Consider the following 19,128-nt stretch of genomic DNA (forward strand, 5'->3'; position numbering starts at 1 on the left):
AATGTTGTCTTTTTGAAAACGTTGGCGGTTGAGTCCAAGCGTACACATATACTGACTTCTCCGTGCAATAGTTGGGTCGTGGCAAAATGCAGGTAATTATTGTTCTTATTTTCACGCTGATATTGAACAGCAAAACTTAAGACACGTGTTATTTGTTTAGAATCTTTTCGTCGCGTCAAAGCGGCTGGAATAAAACTAACGATAGCTTATGTTGTTAGCCTAGATGCTAACGCTACCTGGCTTCCGTCTCATGCTCCTACAGCTACTCTCACCAGACTGTTGTTCTAACATCTTTGTTCTATCGTCCTACACGGATCAAACTAGTGTTCCTCTTGAAAGTCCACATACTAGCTGCTAACTGATAACTACATCAGTACTACAACAGGGATATCATAGCTACAGAGTGTGGTTGATACTTGACTGAAATGTAATGGTATACCGGTACAAGTGTCCAGTTTGGTTTAAAACTACAATTAACTGTTCCAATCATAAATGTAAAAAATATACATATATCGCTCTTCATCCATCACTAATTGTAACCTATTCTTGTATTTCTCCTGTCTCTACCCTACAGAACAAAGAAAATTATGAGCCCAGAGGTTTTCAAAGACCAGTAAGTTGAGGAAAAGTGTATTGCGGTTATAAAAGTAATAATTCTCCTTATTCATTGGAAATTTATCTAAATTTGTTCTTTTACAGATGGCAACACCAAACATGGGAGGTCCTCAGCGTGTTCCAATTGTGAAACCAAGAGCAGATGCCTCCTCGTCCAGTTCTGTCGCAAGGTACATTCACAACTCCAAACGGTAGATTACAAGAAATTAGTTCACGGTTGTGTGGATTCCTGAATGTGGAGAGAACAAGGCATAATGTCTTTTGCACTGCATTCCATATAAAGAGGTTGAAATATAAATTAATTTTCCTATATGAAGAGCGGTCTAAAAAAGAAATGTATCTGCTGTCGTTTTTTCTCATTAAATGTGCACTACCTAAGGTAGGTTTGGTGGTGCCGATGGGAACATCTTTTTGATTTCAAACAAAGGCAATCCACTTGCTAAACTGGCCCATGTAACCACTAGACATGAAACTAATAAAAATCCATAAAAAGAGGTCCACGTAAACCAACAGTTTTTAGCTATTAATGGTAAATATTATGGTTGCATTTGATATTAGGCTAGTGATATTTAATACAGATGATTGGTGGCTTGAATTTATTTTTGTTCAAAATGCATATTTTTGTTGAAATATACTGTTCTTGTGTCTTGTCAAAAATACAAATGAAAAGGTTCGATGTTGAGATTTCATGGAAAACTGGCTCTTAGCCCCATCTGGGAGTTTGATATTACATTCTAGAATCTGACCAATAGAAGGGAATCTGAAGCATTCATTGCAAACACACTTTTCAGAACTTTTCAGACTTGCAGTATTTTTTTTTCCCACCACCCAGTTAGCTTATTTCACAATACACATCATGGATGTCTATCGTCCATGATGTGGAAGACTCCTTTAGTTGGCTATGGTTGTTATCAATATGAATATTGTTTACTGAAAATGAGACTAGATTTTGCTGTTGTATCTGGTAACTAAACACCAACTCTTCCACAGAAAAATTACGATTGATGACTTTGATATTGGTCGGCCACTGGGAAAAGGCAAATTTGGAAATGTTTACTTAGCTCGAGTCAAGAAGCTACAGGCCATAGTGGCACTAAAGGTGCTCTTCAAGTCACAAATGGAGAAAGAGGGTGTGGAGCATCAACTAAGGAGAGAGATTGAGATTCAAGCCCATCTCAAGTAAGTACTGTTTTAACTTTTAAAGGTATGATTGAAATGGATGGATTATAGTGTGCATTTTCTTTCAGACACCCCAATATTCTGCGCTTCTACAACTATTTTCATGACCGCAAAAGGGTGTTTTTGGTCCTTGAGTATGCACCACGTGGTGAGATGTATAAAGAGTTACAAAGATGTGGAAGATTTGATGACCAGCGCTCTGCCACTGTAAGCTTTTATTTGTGGTATTTTTGTAGTTGAGATTCTAGTGTTCTAAGTTGTTGGCTTTTGTTGTCATTTCAGTACATGGAGGAAATTTCTGATGCACTCATGTACTGTCACGAGAAAAAAGTGATTCATCGTGACATCAAGCCAGAGAATCTACTTCTAGGTTATCGTGGAGAGCTAAAAATTGCAGACTTTGGCTGGTCTGTTCATGCCCCATCACTCAGGTAAGGCAAAATTATAATTGTATTTTTGGTGTCTGTGAAACACCCACCACCTCAATTTGATGATGTCTTTTTAAGGCGTCGTACAATGTGTGGTACCCTGGACTACCTTCCCCCAGAGATGATTGAGGGTCACACTCACAGTGAAAAGGTTGACTTGTGGTGCATTGGAGTACTCTGTTATGAGTGCTTGGTTGGCAACCCACCCTTTGAAACAGCAAGCCACTCTGAAACATACAAAAGAATCATGAAGGTTGGTTTGTACATGGGGTGTGTTTGTGTGTGTGTGTGTGTGTGTGTGTAAAAAAAAAAAAAAAAAAAAAAAAAAATATATATATATATAATAATTATAATTTTTAATTTTAATATTGTTACATTTTGTTTATTTCTAACTTGAATTTGTCTTTTATCTAGGTGGATTTGAAGTTTCCAAGAATTGTCTCAGAAGGTGCTAAGGACTTGATTTCAAAACTGCTTCGTCACAACCCCACTGACCGTCTTTCACTACAGAGTGTTATTGATCATCCTTGGGTCAAAGCAAACTCACGGCGATGTTTGCCTCCGATCTGCCCAACCAAAAGTTCTGAGACTAACTGATTTACAACCAAACTCTTATTTTGTACCTGTGCAACTTCTCACAATGGACTAGTCAGTATGCACTGTACTGACTTGGGCCCCAAACTGCCATTATTCTGGCATATTTAGCTGTTTGTATGTTGTTGTTTTTTATGTCAGTTTTTATCTCTTCAGAATATCTTTTAAACGGAATCACAGTTTGTTTTCTGGTGCTGGTGTGTAAGGCAGCAGCAATCTTTTTGCAAATTGGTTCAGGGAGCCATGCATGAAACATTTCCAGTTCAATCTTTAAATGTTAATAAATATTTAAAACGTTTTGAATCAGTACTTATTACATCCACAGATATTGTGTGGGGCGAACATAAAACGCACACATGCGCAGAAACGAAACAAACACTTTTTCTGGTTGAGTTGGTGAGACCTGTTACAGTGCCCATAGCTGATACATGTTGTATTATGTCAGATTATGTGGTGTTTTATGCTGAACTAAATCAAACTTCTTTGTAGAGATAAAACTACTCATGTGTATAGCAAACAACTAAGTTAAATCTGTCAACTGGACAAATCTTGTAGGAGTGAAGACGGAGAGGTGTTACCATTCCTTACACTGCGGGTGTGTCTGAAAAGCTTCAGAGAATCTTCAGACAGTATGAGATTACTGTCTTTTTCAAACCCACAAATACTTTAAGGCAAAAACTGGTTCACCCTAGGGACAAAATCCCGAGCCATAAACAAAGTAATGTAGTCTAATCCATTCAGTGTAGTGAAGAGTGCAGTAAGCGTTACATTGGAGAAACTAAACAGCTACGCCATGAGAGGATGTACCAACACCGGCGGGAGAGTTCCTCTGGACCCCAGTCCACCGTGCATCTCCATCTCAAAGCCACTAACCACCCCTTTTGTAGATAGTGAAGTTCAGATCTTAGCCAGAGAAAAGAAATGGTTTGAAAGAGGAGTTAAAGAAGCTATTTTTGTTAGGAAAGAGAATCCTTCCTTAAACAGAAATGGGGGCCTGAGACATAATCTCTCCCCCATCTATAACTCCATCCTCCAGACATCCTCAAGACAATAGCTGTTTACACTGTCAGAGTGGTTAGCCCCTCCCCTCAGATAGATTAGAGGCAGGGGCCACCAGCATTCTGACCAGAACTGAAGAAGCGGCTTGGATGAGCAGCGAAACGTCTTCACTCCTACAAGATTTGTCCAGTTGACAGATTTAACTTCGTTGTTTGCTATGAATCAGACCTGGACGACTGAGGGTCTACACACTACACAGACATACTCATGTGTATGTTTCTCAGTATAAACCTAAACATCAACGTCTATCCTGAATTGATGTTAAATTCTTCTAGCAATGGGCCTGGAATCTCAAACATATGATAAACGGAGATAAATTAAAGACTGAGAAAAGGAACGTTTGTTCCCTCTTAAGTTATAGGGGAAACCTGTAATGCAATTTAAAAAATGGCTTTATACAAGTGATATTCTGTGCCATCTTTCTTATCCAGTAGACAAGTAAATTCGGACAACAAACAATTTAACAACATCTCACCGAGGTCATGGTTTCCCTATACGGTAGCGTGGCCGAGCGGTCTAAGGCGCTGGATTAAGGCTCCAGTCTCTTCGGGGGCGTGGGTTCGAATCCCACCGCTGCCAGATCTTTTGTTTAGATATTTCGGTTGCATTTCTTTTTAACAGTATACTAAACCACCGCGTGACCACGACAATGCTTCAATGCAGATGAAATGTAAATAGTTTAGAATTAGCAACATGTTCCCGTTGTGGCTGCCTATGTCCACTTGAGGGCGCTAAAGATTCGTGGGTGTAAATTCGCTAGACTAATTGATATTGCATTCTTGTATTCATTACAGTTTAGTATAATTTCTTCTAGCTAAATACATATCATATAATGTTAGATGTATTACGAAACCAAACCTTGAGAGAACCACGTTTACTCACAAGTTACACTTATTTTGAAAACACCACATCATTTTTCATATTCTTCCGGTTTCTTATTCTTCTCTTCCGGGTTATTTCTACTTCGAACATCAAGAACCAAAATAGACTCGTCTCTTGTCCGCATGAATGATTAACATTTTCAGTCTTTATACATTTTATTTTGCATCAGTTGTGTAGAAATGGCGGGCTTACCTCCGGGAGACCCACAGTTGGTCTCGATGATAGTAAACCATTTAAAAACACAAGGATTGTTTGACCAGTTTCGAAGGGAGTGTTTGGCAGACGTGGATACAAAGGTAAATGTCAATTTTTAATTTCAACATGGTAGGTAATCTGTGCTATTTTGCTATTTACGTCTTGGTTATACATATTTCTGCAGTTTGGTCTGCAATTATTTGTGTTGGAGTATTTTTCTTACATTGGTTATTGCCATATTGTCCAGTTTAGAAATGTCATTCTCCTTTCAGCCCGCTTACTTAAACCTGAAGCAAAGAGTGGACAACTTCGTCTCAAATCACCTTTCCAATCACACATGGAGTCCACATTTGAACAAGAACCAGTTGAGGAACAACATCCGTCAGTTGGTATTGCAGTAAGTTGCAGTATAGTACAGAATACCTTAATGAAAATACGGTCCCAGCAAACAATTGTTTAATGTGGGTAATTATTTACATCAGATCTGGGATGCTGGAGCAGGGAGTGGACAGAATAGTGGCTCAAGTGGTCGATCCCAAAATCAATCACATCTTTAGGCCCCAGGTCGAGCGGGTGGTCCGTGAGTTTCTGTCACCTGGAAGTTGTGTTGATGAACCTACTGCCCTGCCTACTGCCATAGAACCTAAACCAGATTCCATTGAGCAAGGTCTGTATCTTATATCTATCATTATTTAAAGTTGCTCTATGTAAGTAGAGGAAAATTAAAAGCTAGATTTTAGGAAATGTGATCATGCTCTCAGTAATGTTTCAAAGTATTTTTTTAGCAATAAAATACCTGTAATTAAATACATGCAACTGATGCAGATGCAAGTTTAATACAATACAATAAAACAATTAGGGCAAAATGGTAACATCTCCATGGAGACAAGCAAGATGCAAGTCCTCCATCAGAAAGGTTACATAGGGCACCTTTAAAAATACTAATGCATTATGAACATTTAGCTGCAGCACCTTCATCTCCATTGGACACTACTACGAGTGGAGCAATGTCGATCTTAGACACCATCACAACTTTGAGCCAGGAGGCAACTGAGAGGGCCACCGCTGAGAAAGGACCCAAACCTGAACCATCAGAGGAACCCATGGAGCTAGACGAATGTGAGAAGGACACAAGTCATACAGAGGAAGAAGAGGCTACCCAGGTCAAGGCTCCTGAAGACATGGACGAAGAGAAGCTGGCGAGTAAGGTGCAAGAATTAGAGGTGAAGAGTGAGAATAATACGCAACCAGAACTTGAAAAAGAAGAAGTCAAAGAAGAGGTTAAGATGGAGGAGAAAGTGTCAGATGTTCATGATGAAACAGTGGAGGAGAAGGACAAATCTTCAACTAAAACGACTGCAAAGACAGGAGAGAAACAAGATGAAGAGCTAAAATCCTCAAGTCAAGCCAAACAGAAAGCCAAAGAGAGGATTAAGGAGGGTGAGTTGCTTTTGTACTATTTGTAGTTTAAAGTAGTAGTTAAATTTCTTGAATTAGATTATGTCATGCTTTTAGGTGGAGAGCAGGGGCCTATGATCCACAAATCCACACTCAGTCTTTAAATGTTAAATATTTAAAACATTTGAATTGTTACTTATTACATCCAACTTTCAAACTAACTTGTATGATTAAAAAAAATAACAGAGGCTATTTGCCTCTTAAAATCAGTCCAAATTGAGTAATTCAAGTCTTGTCTTGAGGCTTGGTAAGAACCGTCTCTGTGAAACCCTGAGCCACTGACTGCAGCCACCAGTGTTGCCTCTTTTTATTATTTGGTATATGCTCCACAAACCTGTTATTAACTGGCAACTATCACATTTGCAGAGTTGATAAATTGCATCACATTCTGAAGCTATTATGAAAAAAAGCATTTTTTTGTTTATTTATATTGACTAAGAAGAACCTGCAACTGCTGAAGCAAAAACTGGCAAGATGTTCAGAGAGATTAACCATAAATCAGGTCAAACAATCTGTATTTTGACTGATAAACAGCAAATTCAACTTTTGAATGTCCTGTCCTCCAACTCACTTTTAAACTACAGGGATTCCAGAACACAACCTATTACGATTTATGATTTGAATATGAAGAGTTTTCTATGAGTACTAGGTAGATTGTCCCCATTTATTTTGGTGCAGAGTACTCCTTAGAGGACTCGGATCTGGAGGGACTGAGTGACATCACAGTAAGCTCTGTTCATACCAGTGACCTGTCATCTTTTGAGGAGGAAAGTGATGACGCGCAGACACCCTCTGACTCCTCTGAGGAGGGTGAGCTTCCAGATGGTGAGTCTTTTTGTTTTATTTGTTCAGGAAAATTGCACATTTTTATTTGGCATAATCTTTTCCAAATCCCTACAGATGACAAAGAAAAAACTAAAGAAACAAGTGACGATGGAGAGGAAAAACAAAAGCCTCGGCGAAAGGCCTATGTGCACAAGCCCTTTCTGTACTCTCGTTACTATAGTGACTCTGATGATGAAGTGACTGTGGAGGAGCGTCGGAGATCAGTGGTTTGTTGCATTGATCATTCATGTATAATATCACAAAATGAATTTTATGCATTATTTCTATATGTTCTTGTGTTATTAACATTTGTTTATGACATTTACAGGCTAAGGATAAAGAGGAGAGATTACTGAAAAGGCAGCAAAACAGAGAACGAATGGAGGAGAAGCGTAAGCAGAAGGCCGCACAGACTGAAGAACAAAGTATGTTTCTAGTGTTGTGTGTGGGTGTGTTTGTGTTGCGATTTATTATAAGCAAGTATTTTTCCATGAATAAATATTGTAATTATTCTCAGATAAGAAAAACCAGAAGAGTGCAGACACTGCTGCAACTGAGCGTCCAAGAGCCAAGGAGGCACGGAAAGAACGAAAGGTTCTGGAAAAAAAAATGGCTTTAAATAGGAAAAGGAAGTTAGATTCAAGGTGTGTCCAATGCCCTTAAACTTTGATTGTTTTGTGTGATTTGTTGGTAGGTTGATTTTAAAGCCGCTCCATGTAACTTTTCAGGTGGAGGGTCCGCTACCTGCTTGTCTCCATGAAGAAGTTATTGCTTTGTCTGGAATGTTCCATACATGTAATTAAACACATGCACGATGAATAGGTTTAATGCCATACTGGGGAACATTTCTGGCAAATCATTAATATCTGCATGTAGACAAGCAGGTAGTAAAACACCCACCAAAAAGGTACATAGTTCGTGCACCCTTTAAATTGTACTAACTGCGCATTGGTTGACCTGCAGGAAAGAGGATGACGTAACAAGCAAGAAGAAAGAAACTGGAGAAGGCACCAAGAAAGTAGTATGTAACCTCACAGTTGTATGCATGTATAGCACTGTTAGTAAATGTAACTGACTGTATATGTTTTCTCCCCAACAAGGAATTGAAGCCCACCTCTTCCAAAACCCCACAGCAAAAGCCCATGAGGCATATGTCAGAATCGGCATCACCTGATGAGAGGAGCCGGAGGACAAGTGGCAGCGTTTCTGAGGAATCTGAACCCAAAAAGATCAGTGACAAAAACCGCACACACTCCTTCATTTTGGAACTGGAGCAGGGTTCTCAAGAGGCCCTCAAGTATCGCTCCATCAGTAAATTTGACCGTCCGTCCCGCAAAGAGCTCATTTTGAAAGAACGCAAGGAAAAAGAACGGCATTTATTGAACCAGCGGGCTAAGCTCAAGCAGAAGCAAGCCGAAGCTGAAAATGCCCAAAAGGAAAGTGCCTTAGTGAAAGAAGATAAGAAGATAAAAAGCAAAACTGAAAAGAAAACTGAAAAGGAGATGGGAGATGTGAGTTCTAAAGAAGTGAAGAAGGTCAAAGCGCAGTCAGTGGAGCAGAAAGCAGAGAAATTACGAGACAAGGAGAAAGATAAGGATTCATTCAAGGACAAAGGTAAAGGAGAGAAAACTAAAACAGATTCAAAACAATTGGTTCGCCCAGAATCTGGTGGCTCCTCTGAGGACAAATCTGACTTGGAGCCGGGTTCAGATGCTACTAAAAAGAAGGACAAACACCCGAAAGAGCTTCTTAAAAGATCTAAGAGTCACACTGATGATAAACTCAAGTCCAAAACTGATAGTAAAGATACTGAAAGGGAAAAGATTAAAGCAAATGATCCACAGAAATCTAACAAATCTGGTTATGAAGGTGAGAAGGATCTCAAAAAGGCCAAGATTACAGAGAAGGAGAAAACTAAGCTAAAATCAAAAGAAGATTCAAAAAGTCTTGCGCTATCCAAAAGCGATAAGAAAGGTCATAGTAGTTCAGGAGGTTCACTCAGTATCAAAGTGGATGCAACAAAAGAGAAGAAAAAAGTGGAAGGTAAAAAGGAGCAGCGAAAAGATGAAACAGCAAAGCTTGAAAATAAAATTTCTAAAAAGAAAACTGACAAAAAGGATCTTGAAGGTAAAGATGACACCCGGAAGGACAAACCATCCAAACTCGAAAAGACAAAACCTCAAAAGACTGCTATATCCACTGAGGAGCAGCAGAAGAAAACATCTCTTCTCTTGGACACCAGCACTCAAGACTCAGAGCCTCCTGTTACCATGGTTACCGCATCTGCATCAGACGACACATGCGATGCTCTGAGCGACATCACCCCAGAACCCTCTGAGGGCGAAACTGACCCACCCAAAATGACCGCCGTGCCCACTGAAGCCGATGCCCTGCTCGCCCTCGTCAACGTGTGCACCTCAGCCGATGCCCGCCTACCTGAGCCCGGCGAACAGACGGAGGGCGTGGAGGATAGGGCGCAACAGGAGGCTGATATGAAGATGAAAGAGGCGGCGCTTACACTGCTGTCAATGGATCCAGATAGTACAGTGTCGTCTGGTTTGATCGGGCAAGAGGGGGATGTAGCAGAGGAACCAATAGAGGCAAGTGCAGCTGATGTGGCGGACCAGGCAGGTGTGCTTTCTGTTGTATCCCCTGCTCAGATATCACAAGATGAAGTCAAAGACAGTGAAGTTATAACAGGTAAAATAGTGACCAAAATACCATTTATACAAAGAAACATTAGCCAATATAATAAGTTGTCCTTTCATTTTTTTTTAGATGTATCTAAAAACACAACAGCAGAAGCACCACAAGAAGAGGTGGCACCTAAGGTATTCATTCAAACTGTATTGATCAGCTCCATGATTTTTAGCCTGTTCTTCAGCAGTAATCTGGAAGCAAATTGACATTTTGTTTTCATTTTGGCAATTTTAGGATGAGGGTACAAAAGTCGATGAGACTCCTACACAGAAGAAAGAGGATACAAATGAAGCAAAACCACAACTGCTGGAGAGTGATATACAAGAAGAGGCTAAACAAGAAGGTTGTCTCTGTTAAAAGATTAATGTCCATTCTATATACTTTGGGTGGATTAATACATGTTTATTTTTGCATTACAGAAGCAAATGTTGAAGATGTTGAAGAAAAAGCAGCAGGAGAGGGTGAGAGTGAGACTTTGCCATTTGGACAAGGTATGCAATCATAAATAAGAATTTACCAATGAGTATCCAATTATGCTTATAGATTTATTGTGGATTTCAGAGCAAAGTGATATTGGCACGGAAAAGAAATCCACACAAGTAAGACAAAATTGTTCATTTCGTAATAACTATATTAATTCCATTTTCACATAATGGTAATATTTCAATAACTATAGGATGAAGAGGGGACTGCAGAAGAGCACGTAACTAAGATGGCCATAGATACAAGTAAGTAGATAAAAGGTTATTTGAAGTGCACTATATAAAAAGTAACACTGGTGATACATGGGCTCCCTCTGGTGGTATTTGTGTTTTTCTGCAGTTTTAGTGTTCAGAATGGTATCCACATAGTAATTACAACTACTTTAGCGCTCACACTCTCTTATGAGGGAGAGGACTATACTACTTCAACCAACTGGAAATGTTTGAGTTAAATGCAAAAAATGGAAAAAGAAGAGGTATCTTTACTGCACTTTACTGCCAATGATTGACGATAATATGTTACCTGTGTTTCTCTGGTTAATGTTTACTTCAGTCCAAAATACATTTAAAGGTCTTATATTACACAAAACGGACTCTTGTGAACTTTAAGCCATGTTATGTTATTACCTCCTCTAAAAAACACCTGGAGTTGTATTTTATTTCATTCCTGCATGTTTGAGAAACCCTTTATCATTAGTCTGTTTACATCTTCAAAGCTCAAAATGCTCTGTTCCACCTTGTGATGTTATGGAGCAGTAGTTTTCAAGTTAACAGCTACCTTTTACCTTTTGTTCAGAAGAGATGGGCAATTCCAGGCCTGAAGTTATCCGAATGTTTTTAGTGAAGGTGTATAGTTTAAAAACACAGTGGAGCACTTCCTGTATTTCTTCATGACATCACAAGGTGGAACAAAGTGTTTTCAGTTTGAGAGAACAAATCAGCTTTAATGTGCAGGGCTTGTGTGTCAGACATATGAATGAAATGAAACACAACTCCAGGTATGTTTGTGACGAGGTAACAACGTTATAACATAGATCAGAAAATGGTGTAATTTGGAGCAGGCAGTTTGCTATTATTATCAAGGTATCACTTTTTACTAGGCGAAGTTGAAACTAAGGCTAATGAGGAGATAAGCATCGCAGTAGAGCAAAGTGAGCCACAGACGGTAAGTATCCATAAAAGGTAGTCTTTAAACGTATTTAAATACTCCAGTTTCATGTTTTATCTTTTTTTTTTTTCTTAGGAGAAGCCAGACAGTGTTCATCAGATGCCTGAAAGTTCATTGGAGTATCAGTCCAAATTACTCAAACAATCTAGTAAGTTATTTTCAAGTTAAGGTTTTCCTACATCAACTTAAATTTAAAGGTATAATTCTATGTTCGTTCTCATGTTATTTAGGTATTATGTCCAGTACAGACAGTCAAGAAGAAATGGATTCAGAAAAGGTCTATTCTTGTAAACCAGTTTGAGGAATCACATTTTTTTTCCTGCTACTCTTTTTAAAAATGTGTTTGTTTGTTTTTAAGGAGGAGAAAGCCTTGGGCAGGGGAAGGCGCAAGCGAAAGTTGTCAACCCGTAACGTTTCTGAATCTGGTATTTCGATTTTTTTTTCTTATTATGATTATTTAGAATAGTGCATGCCAATAACAAGATGGCATAAACAATTTTTTCTCTGCTTTTTAAAGGTGATGGAAAGGAAGGTCAAGAGGAGGTGAGTGCTGTACGGAGAGAGTAGACTGTTTGGTTCTTTCTTTAAGAACGACTGTAAATGAATGAATGAAAATCTTATTGTTTAATGATATCGTTAAGGAAAATGTGGAAGTCAAAACCGCACGAAGAGGACGGTCAACAAAGACAGAAGAGGGAGAGAACAACCAAAGTGAAAAGATGGAGACATCTGCGAGGAGAGGAAGACGCTCAGCTGCAGCAAAACAGACCATAGATGGTAGACATCTTTAACCTTTCCTGGATTATTTTATTATACTTGTAGGCAGTTGTATTATATATTCAAGGTTAGAAATGCTTCATCGCAGTTATTTAATTTTGATTTAAAACAGAAGCTGGAGACAAGGACATTGCGGAAGAATCTACCTCTGATAAAACAGAGGAGAAGGAAGAACAGGTTAGTGTTACTCTAAAGGTTCACCATGTAACTTTTCCAGTGGGGATCCGTCACTTGTTTGTGCACATGTAGATTTGCCTGACCAGCCAGTCCCTTCCAGCCCCTTCTATTTGAATCCAGAAGGGCCTGGAACCAGATCATGGTGCACATGAACATTTTACACAAATGCTTCATATCATATTTTAGCGCAAAACATTTCTTGAATTCTCCAATGGGAAATTAATGGGATTCCCTCTTAACCGGAAGTGCCACTACAAAGAAAGTGCAGTTTAGTAGTTTACAGCAAAAGTGGGCGGGGTCGAATAAGGTTAGCAGAGAGTGAAAAACCTATGTCCTAACGTGGGGAACTGATTTGTATCACGTGTCTCTCAAATGAAGAATACATCTCCTTTCAAAAATTCTCTTATCATTCAGAACAAAATATATAACTTCTTTTTACCTCAGATAAATAACAGTTTGGTGCTTCAATTGCTGATTCTGCAGAAATCCACACTCTTTCTCACATTTGGGAGACAAGATATTGTCCAGACCCACTCGTCTTTGCAAAGTTTAGTCAAAGTGTGTGGTTCTGACTGACTAGGTAACATGGAGGTGATATTACTTTGCCTGGAATGTTCCACAGTATGGAAATAAACCCATCTCTTAAGCATTTATACAAATACAGGTGTTTATGGAGCTCACCAGTGGCTGCCCGTCCCTGGCTCCAGAAGTAAATTTCCCATAAATTTTTCTCATAGACTTTCCAAAAAAAAAGTATATTAAAAGTTTGAAAGCTTGCTCTGGGCTAATCCACCATGTGGTAGATAATGTCCTCACTATACTTTTATTTAAAATCTCTTTCTGAAATGTGGTAACCTGCTAAGTTATTGAAACATTTCCACAAATCTTACTTTTAAAATGGATTTTCGAATGTGTGGGAAAAATTAAGGGAAATTTTACTTCCAGAACCGGAGACTTTGAAGTGGTCGGGGCTGTTTAGCTCCATTGCTCAAAAACATACAATTTTACTGTGAGCAGCATGGCCTGAAGGCGACACGTGCTTGTCTTCATGTAGATAGATGAGTTAAATGCCATACTGTGGAACAATAAAAGAAAAACAATGACTCCATGGAAACAAGCAGCTAGCACATGCTTAAGTGCTACATAGTGCACCTTTAAAGTATTTAACATGTAAACATTTACTATTTCATATTGCTTGTACTCTTATGGCCTGTTTATTGTAATTTGTTGAAGACTGAAGAAGAAATTGCAAAGTTGAGTCAGGCTGATGCAGTTGATTCAGTCAGCTCTCCTACAGAACATAGCAAACCTGAATCCTCCAAAGAAGCCACTGGTACTGACTCTAGTACCGACTCTGGTGAGGATATTCTATACAGTTCATTAAGCATATGTTAGTTGTAATATCCAGGTTATAAAAATTGTTCTTTTAACACTTGTAACCCATCACCAGGGAAACCTTCACTAAAGAGGAAGCGCTCAGAAGAAACTATGGAGGTTGGGTTTGTTCTTTGTTTTACACATGATAAAAAGAGTCATGTTATATGTATTATGTGTGCTTTTCTTTCAGGAACCTGCTCCTGATATTAAAAATGATGTAGAGCAAGACACTACACCAGAACCAGGTGAAGAACAGCCTGTCAAAGACACTGGTGAGAATACATTCAGTTAATTTACACTGCAGTTGAACTATGTAATGTTTGTTTATAATGATATCATATAATACAATACGATATAATATTTTTTTGGTAGTTTGTTCCCCATCAGAGACCAAGACGGAGAATCAAGCCGAAACCAAACAAGAGGATAGTGAAAAACAGGAGGACGTAAGTGGACAATATTGCTGCTATTTGTAATTATAATAGTGTTTTTTATAAATGTATAATTTTATCGTCAGACTGAAGATGAGCAACAAGAGGAACAAGATGCAACCCTCAAGAAATCTGCACGGGGCAGGGGCAGACCTCCTAAAGCAACACCTTCTACTGAGGATTCTGACACAAAGGCAGAGGATCCAGGTGCAAAAATTCTACTACATGATGCATCTAGACAGTTTGGTTTAATTTGTTTGTTTTTTATGGTATAGCAAATGGAAACAGTATAATTTATATTATCTTTTGTTAAAAAAAAAAAAAAAAATCCTTAAAAGTGCCACTGCATACACACACAAACATTTATAATGATAAAAGAAGTAGGGTCATTGCTATATTGATTGAACTCTTAAAACAATTATATTTTTTGACTGGAAAAAAAGTCCTCAAAATGGTGCATATAATTGAAGCTGAAAACCAGTAGCCGAGCCATATTTACAATGTCCATCAGAAGGGTTTATACAAAACAAACTTCAATGATCATTTTTAAATAATATTTTGACATTATGCAAAGGCTAAACATGTTATCACAAATGGTTGAATTCCCCAGATAAGAGTAAAAAGGAAGAGGACATTGAAGAAGAGGGGGATCTGGATGAAGAGGATGAAGATGATGAGAAAGAGGAGGGAAAAGAGACTGCGACACGAGCTACCACACGGCTAGCATCTCGTCTGGAGGCCGAGAGGTACATAAAAAAAGAACAAGGGAAAAAAATAGAAACACGCTGTTGTGATGAATTAGTTTAAGAATCAACTTTCATACTTCACACAGTGGTCAGGCTTTTGTATTTGTACCTCTAAGCGTTCCTGTCACATTTTATTACATTAACTTGCAAAAATTTAAGTCTCTAAACCAATGGCTGTAGATACATATTTGTTTTTTATTGATCTTAGAAACAAGCCAAGTAAACCCTCCACCCGGGCAAGTCGACAGAGCGGCAAAGAGGAGACCACCGCTGGCACACGGTGAGTTTGGCTTTTCGACGGACGCCACAAGGATCGAGCCTAGAACAGCAATCTGACCATTACGGGCTTATTGAGGTCGAAGGAGGACATTTAGCATTTTTCCTGGAACTTCAGTTAGTCGAGTGTTATGTTTAATAAAAACATTTTAAAGTAAACAGTGTAGTCCAAATAAAAGATGTTTGGTATCACTTTATAATAACTACACCTTAATTAGTCTTAATAAATGATGAATAAAAACTTCATTAGGAGCAAATAGTTTATTAAGAAGGATTAAGGCTGAGTAACTACTTAAACATACACTATAACGTTCGGGTCCATCTGCTCTCCAAGGAGTTGTTAGAATTTTACACAGTATGGCATTAAACTTTTTCACCTCCAGTGAGCTAAGCAGGCCAAATTATGAGCCAATTCTGTGGAGAGGTCACAGTAAGGAGGCATGTTTTCAAGATATTTTTTTAACAAATTGAATCACCTGTAATTGAAATCAATACAAGATAGATAAGTTAATTTAACAACCACATTAAAGCAATAACATGATAGGGACAAGCAGGTAGTTGACCTTCCATCACAAAAGTTACATAGTACACCATTAATGAAGGGATTGGGGTTAGGAGTTAGGCGTTAGGGTATTTATTAAGTAGTTACTGAGCCTGAAGCATTCTTAATTAACTGTTTGTTATGATTTAAGTCTTTGTTTATGCTAATTAAGGTGTAGTTATTAAAAAAGGAAAATACCAGATATTTTAGGATATTACATTGCACCACAGGGACAATATTGTAGTATATACTTGTAGTACTGTTACTTATAAGCATTTGAGAACAGTTGGAACTAGTTGTACTCAAATAAGTTATCAGGTTATAGTGAGGTCATAGTTTAAACTCACATTTCATATTTTCATGAAGTGTTGAACTATTACAAAACAGAACATAACAAGTGGTCTATTCAGCTAGCCAAAATGCAAATGCCGTATTTGAAATGTGTCTCCCTCTCCTCCGACCCCTCTCATGTAGGCCCGTCAGTTCCACTTTTTGTATAGGCCGCATGTAATCCATGAATTAACAAAGACAAGTTTTTACAGCACTTAAACATGACACTCGCAGACAGACTGACACTTGCTCCTTGTTTCCGTGCAGCGGTGGAGCGAGGGGCCGCAAACAGGAGAGCAGCCCCCCCGTGGTGCGCACGCGGGGAGCTCAGAAATCAGAGGAGCCCCCTTCTAAGCGAGCTAAACGCTAACATGTCTGACACTGAAAAACTGCTGCCTTCAACACTCTGTTTCACCACTGCATATTCAAGGAAGAAGCAGGTTTATTCCACCAAAAAGCTGTCAACAAAAAGGTAACTTGTTGATACTTGGGGGAAAAAATGTATAAGTCAATTTGATTCCTTCTAAACCTGTAGATTTGTGCAGAATACCTTTGACTTTACAGCCATATGGTTTGAATCAGTCCTCCTGTACGTTCACAGTAATACTCTGTAATAGAGTCTCGGGTCAATGGTAAGTAGTGGAGTAGTGTTGTTCTTGGAGATAGTGAACCGAGTAGAATTGTAAATTATACCAGGTTCACTTTTATATGTCATGTTGTTTCAAGTCATTTGTTTTATCTCTGCCTTGTACCAAGTGGCCACGCAGAGACATTTCTAAGTATATTATTCATTCTGTGAATGACTTTGTTTTTATACATGATAGGTCTGTCCATTAGCAACAATACTGCTGTTATTGCAGTTGTTTTTTTTATACTTTTATGTTTCACATTGTCAAAAGTGAAACGCAATATGTTTTTGTCATTTACCAGTATGTTAATAGAACATTAACTTTTACATAAATGTTTTTGTTTAAACCTGTTGTTCTTTCTCATTATTTGAGTGTATTGAATCTATAAATTTCAGCCAGTGAACACATTTTGTGTAAATTAAATGGTCTGTTTCTATGCAAGATTAATCATAATCGTATCAAAATAGCTATGTGAAACGATGCATTTAGCAAATCTCAAAGGCTGCTGTTTTTGGAGTACCACAATTTCTTCATCCTATTGTGCATAAAAACTGCTAACCCTGTGGTTTAGATCTGTACAAACATGTTCTGAAATGTGATTCTTGTATTAGATTGGCAGTTCATATTTCAGTCTTTTGTCATTTCTTCTAGAGGCATTAAATTGTGAACTTTGAACAGAATCTTGTTATAACTTAAATTACAAATCTAATCACATTGCTCATCAGAAAAAAATCACAATCATGTAAAGTAGGGTTTTGGGAAAAATATCTAATTAAAGATTGTTAGTCGATGCATTTCAACACAAAGTACAACAGCAGAAAAAATATGAAAAATCTAGATAACTGTTTAAAAAGGAATGTTAAATTCAAAACATCAAATATTTTCCTGCATCAGTACCTGGTCATTATCCAGTCTTTCTAAGTGATTGTGTTGTCTACAGAGCCTAAATAGAGACACATTTGTGAGTAGAGAGGGAGAAGAGGACATTCCTGTCTGCTAATGGAGGAGAAACTGACAAACTAAAGATGAAATATTCACCATCTTTTTCACGCCAGGGCCGAATCCTGCTGCACCTGAACACATGTACCTCCAAACAGCCGGCAGTTTTCTGACCACACTGTATTAGCATATCAGGTATTTCCTTATTAAGCCTTGGCAGACAAACAGAAGTCCTTTCACTCACTTGCACCATTTTATTATAGGCGTTTTTATTGTTCTGAGTGATTTTGCATTTTGCCAGCAGACACCACCACATAATTTTTAGTATTTCTAAGTTAGGTTTTTATTCTATGTGTGGCCTTCATAAATGTTCAAATGTATTTAACTCTGCAATAAAACTAATGGTGATAATATGCTTTTTAAATGCTAAAATTGGAACAAACGCAGACAGTTTTCCAGCACTGGAAATTTTCTCAAAGGTGTTTTACTTACAGATTATTACGTAGGTAGTTTTCCAATGTTTTAACTGCATTATTAAGACTAGTGTAATGTTGAGAGAATTTGCTGCTGCTGCTGTTGTCAATAATTGCTGGCAACTTAAACTATTAATGTCCACTTTGAATAGGTACATTTTTTAAAGATGATTAAATGTATGTAAAAAGTATTGTTTGTGTAATACTTAAACCAGTGTTTCTCAAACTGTGGTACATGAGGTGCTCTACTGCAGTGTTTTTCAATCTTGTTTTGAGTTGGGGCACACTTTTTTGGTTGGAAAAAAATCATCCACGGCACACCTATAAAACACAACCAAATCAGACGTTTTAGTAAATAATGTGGTGTATATAATGTCACCAGTAATGTTCATGCTACTGTCAGGTTTTTACATTTTGTGATTTTAATTATTTTTTGCTTTCTTTTTCGGCACAGAAGGACACTTTAAAATGGTGTATTATTTCATTAGATCCATGTGTAATTCTGTTAACTCAAGGCACATCTGAAAATACCTCAAGGCATACTAGTGTTCCCCTGTTCGTATTAGCTTAATTAAGTGTAAATTGTATCCATTTTTTTGGTCTTCCTTTGTGCATGTTTTTGGTTAGACTACTACAGCTATGACGTTCCAATTTTAGATCTGTTTTGGCCCTAGATTTGACTAGCATTGCACTATAGCATTACAGATTAATGTAGATGTGGTGGTACTTGCAGAGCCAAATATATTTCTTGATACTTGAGACTTGATGTGAAATGTCTTAAACAATTCAATAGCATGTCATTATGTATTATTAGCTACTTACTAATTACTTTTCCTCTTCTTCTTAG

At 38.0% G+C, this 19,128-nt stretch overlaps 2 protein-coding genes and 1 non-coding gene across 3 annotated transcripts; all 3 read left to right on the plus strand.

Annotated features, from left to right (window-relative positions):
• The first annotated feature begins 9 nt into the window (after window positions 1–9).
• On the plus strand, window positions 10–2,901 carry aurkb (aurora kinase B). Its single transcript, XM_033973593.2, has 8 exons — window positions 10–92; window positions 575–613; window positions 700–785; window positions 1,606–1,794; window positions 1,863–2,001; window positions 2,077–2,225; window positions 2,301–2,475; window positions 2,637–2,901. Exons 1-8 carry the CDS (start codon window positions 87–89, stop codon window positions 2,817–2,819), a joined length of 966 nt encoding a protein of 321 aa, XP_033829484.1. The 5' UTR covers window positions 10–86; the 3' UTR covers window positions 2,820–2,901.
• Window positions 2,902–4,372: 1,471 nt separating this feature from the next.
• trnal-aag (transfer RNA leucine (anticodon AAG)) lies at window positions 4,373–4,454 on the plus strand. Its single transcript has one exon. It is a non-coding gene; the product is annotated as a tRNA-Leu (tRNA).
• Window positions 4,455–4,824: 370 nt separating this feature from the next.
• Window positions 4,825–17,088, plus strand: bod1l1 (biorientation of chromosomes in cell division 1-like 1). The gene is made up of 30 exons (XM_055224849.1): window positions 4,825–5,053; window positions 5,225–5,349; window positions 5,435–5,619; window positions 5,916–6,392; window positions 7,089–7,235; window positions 7,311–7,462; window positions 7,564–7,660; window positions 7,753–7,879; window positions 8,199–8,256; window positions 8,336–9,935; window positions 10,014–10,066; window positions 10,170–10,278; window positions 10,355–10,426; window positions 10,497–10,534; window positions 10,612–10,663; window positions 11,518–11,582; window positions 11,661–11,733; window positions 11,816–11,862; window positions 11,944–12,010; window positions 12,103–12,128; window positions 12,227–12,362; window positions 12,475–12,539; window positions 13,773–13,896; window positions 13,990–14,033; window positions 14,107–14,188; window positions 14,289–14,362; window positions 14,434–14,554; window positions 14,958–15,093; window positions 15,302–15,373; window positions 16,508–17,088. The coding sequence occupies exons 1-30, from the start codon at window positions 4,937–4,939 to the stop codon at window positions 16,608–16,610; spliced, it is 4,644 nt and encodes a 1,547-aa protein (XP_055080824.1). The 5' UTR covers window positions 4,825–4,936; the 3' UTR covers window positions 16,611–17,088.
• Window positions 17,089–19,128: the final 2,040 nt, after the last annotated feature.

The sequence above is a fragment of the Periophthalmus magnuspinnatus genome, chromosome 10, assembly GCF_009829125.3.
Source record: "Periophthalmus magnuspinnatus isolate fPerMag1 chromosome 10, fPerMag1.2.pri, whole genome shotgun sequence".
NCBI classification, from domain to species: Eukaryota; Metazoa; Chordata; class Actinopteri; order Gobiiformes; family Gobiidae; genus Periophthalmus; species Periophthalmus magnuspinnatus.

What these genes read in the sequence shown, in the direction of transcription:
- aurkb (XM_033973593.2), top strand. An exon ending in CCAGAGGTTTTCAAAGACCA is followed by an intron (nt 614 to 699) that starts GTAAGTTGAGGA and finishes GTTCTTTTACAG; the next exon opens with ATGGCAACACCAAACATGGG. An exon ending in GAGATTCAAGCCCATCTCAA is followed by an intron (nt 1,795 to 1,862) that starts GTAAGTACTGTT and finishes ATTTTCTTTCAG; the next exon opens with ACACCCCAATATTCTGCGCT.
- bod1l1 (XM_055224849.1), top strand. Translation starts at nt 4,937, where the DNA reads ATGGCGGGCTTACCTCCGGGAGACCCACAGTTGGTCTCGATGATAGTA. An exon ending in GGAGGGTGAGCTTCCAGATG is followed by an intron (nt 7,236 to 7,310) that starts GTGAGTCTTTTT and finishes AAATCCCTACAG; the next exon opens with ATGACAAAGAAAAAACTAAA. An exon ending in AGAAGAGGCTAAACAAGAAG is followed by an intron (nt 10,279 to 10,354) that starts GTTGTCTCTGTT and finishes TTTGCATTACAG; the next exon opens with AAGCAAATGTTGAAGATGTT.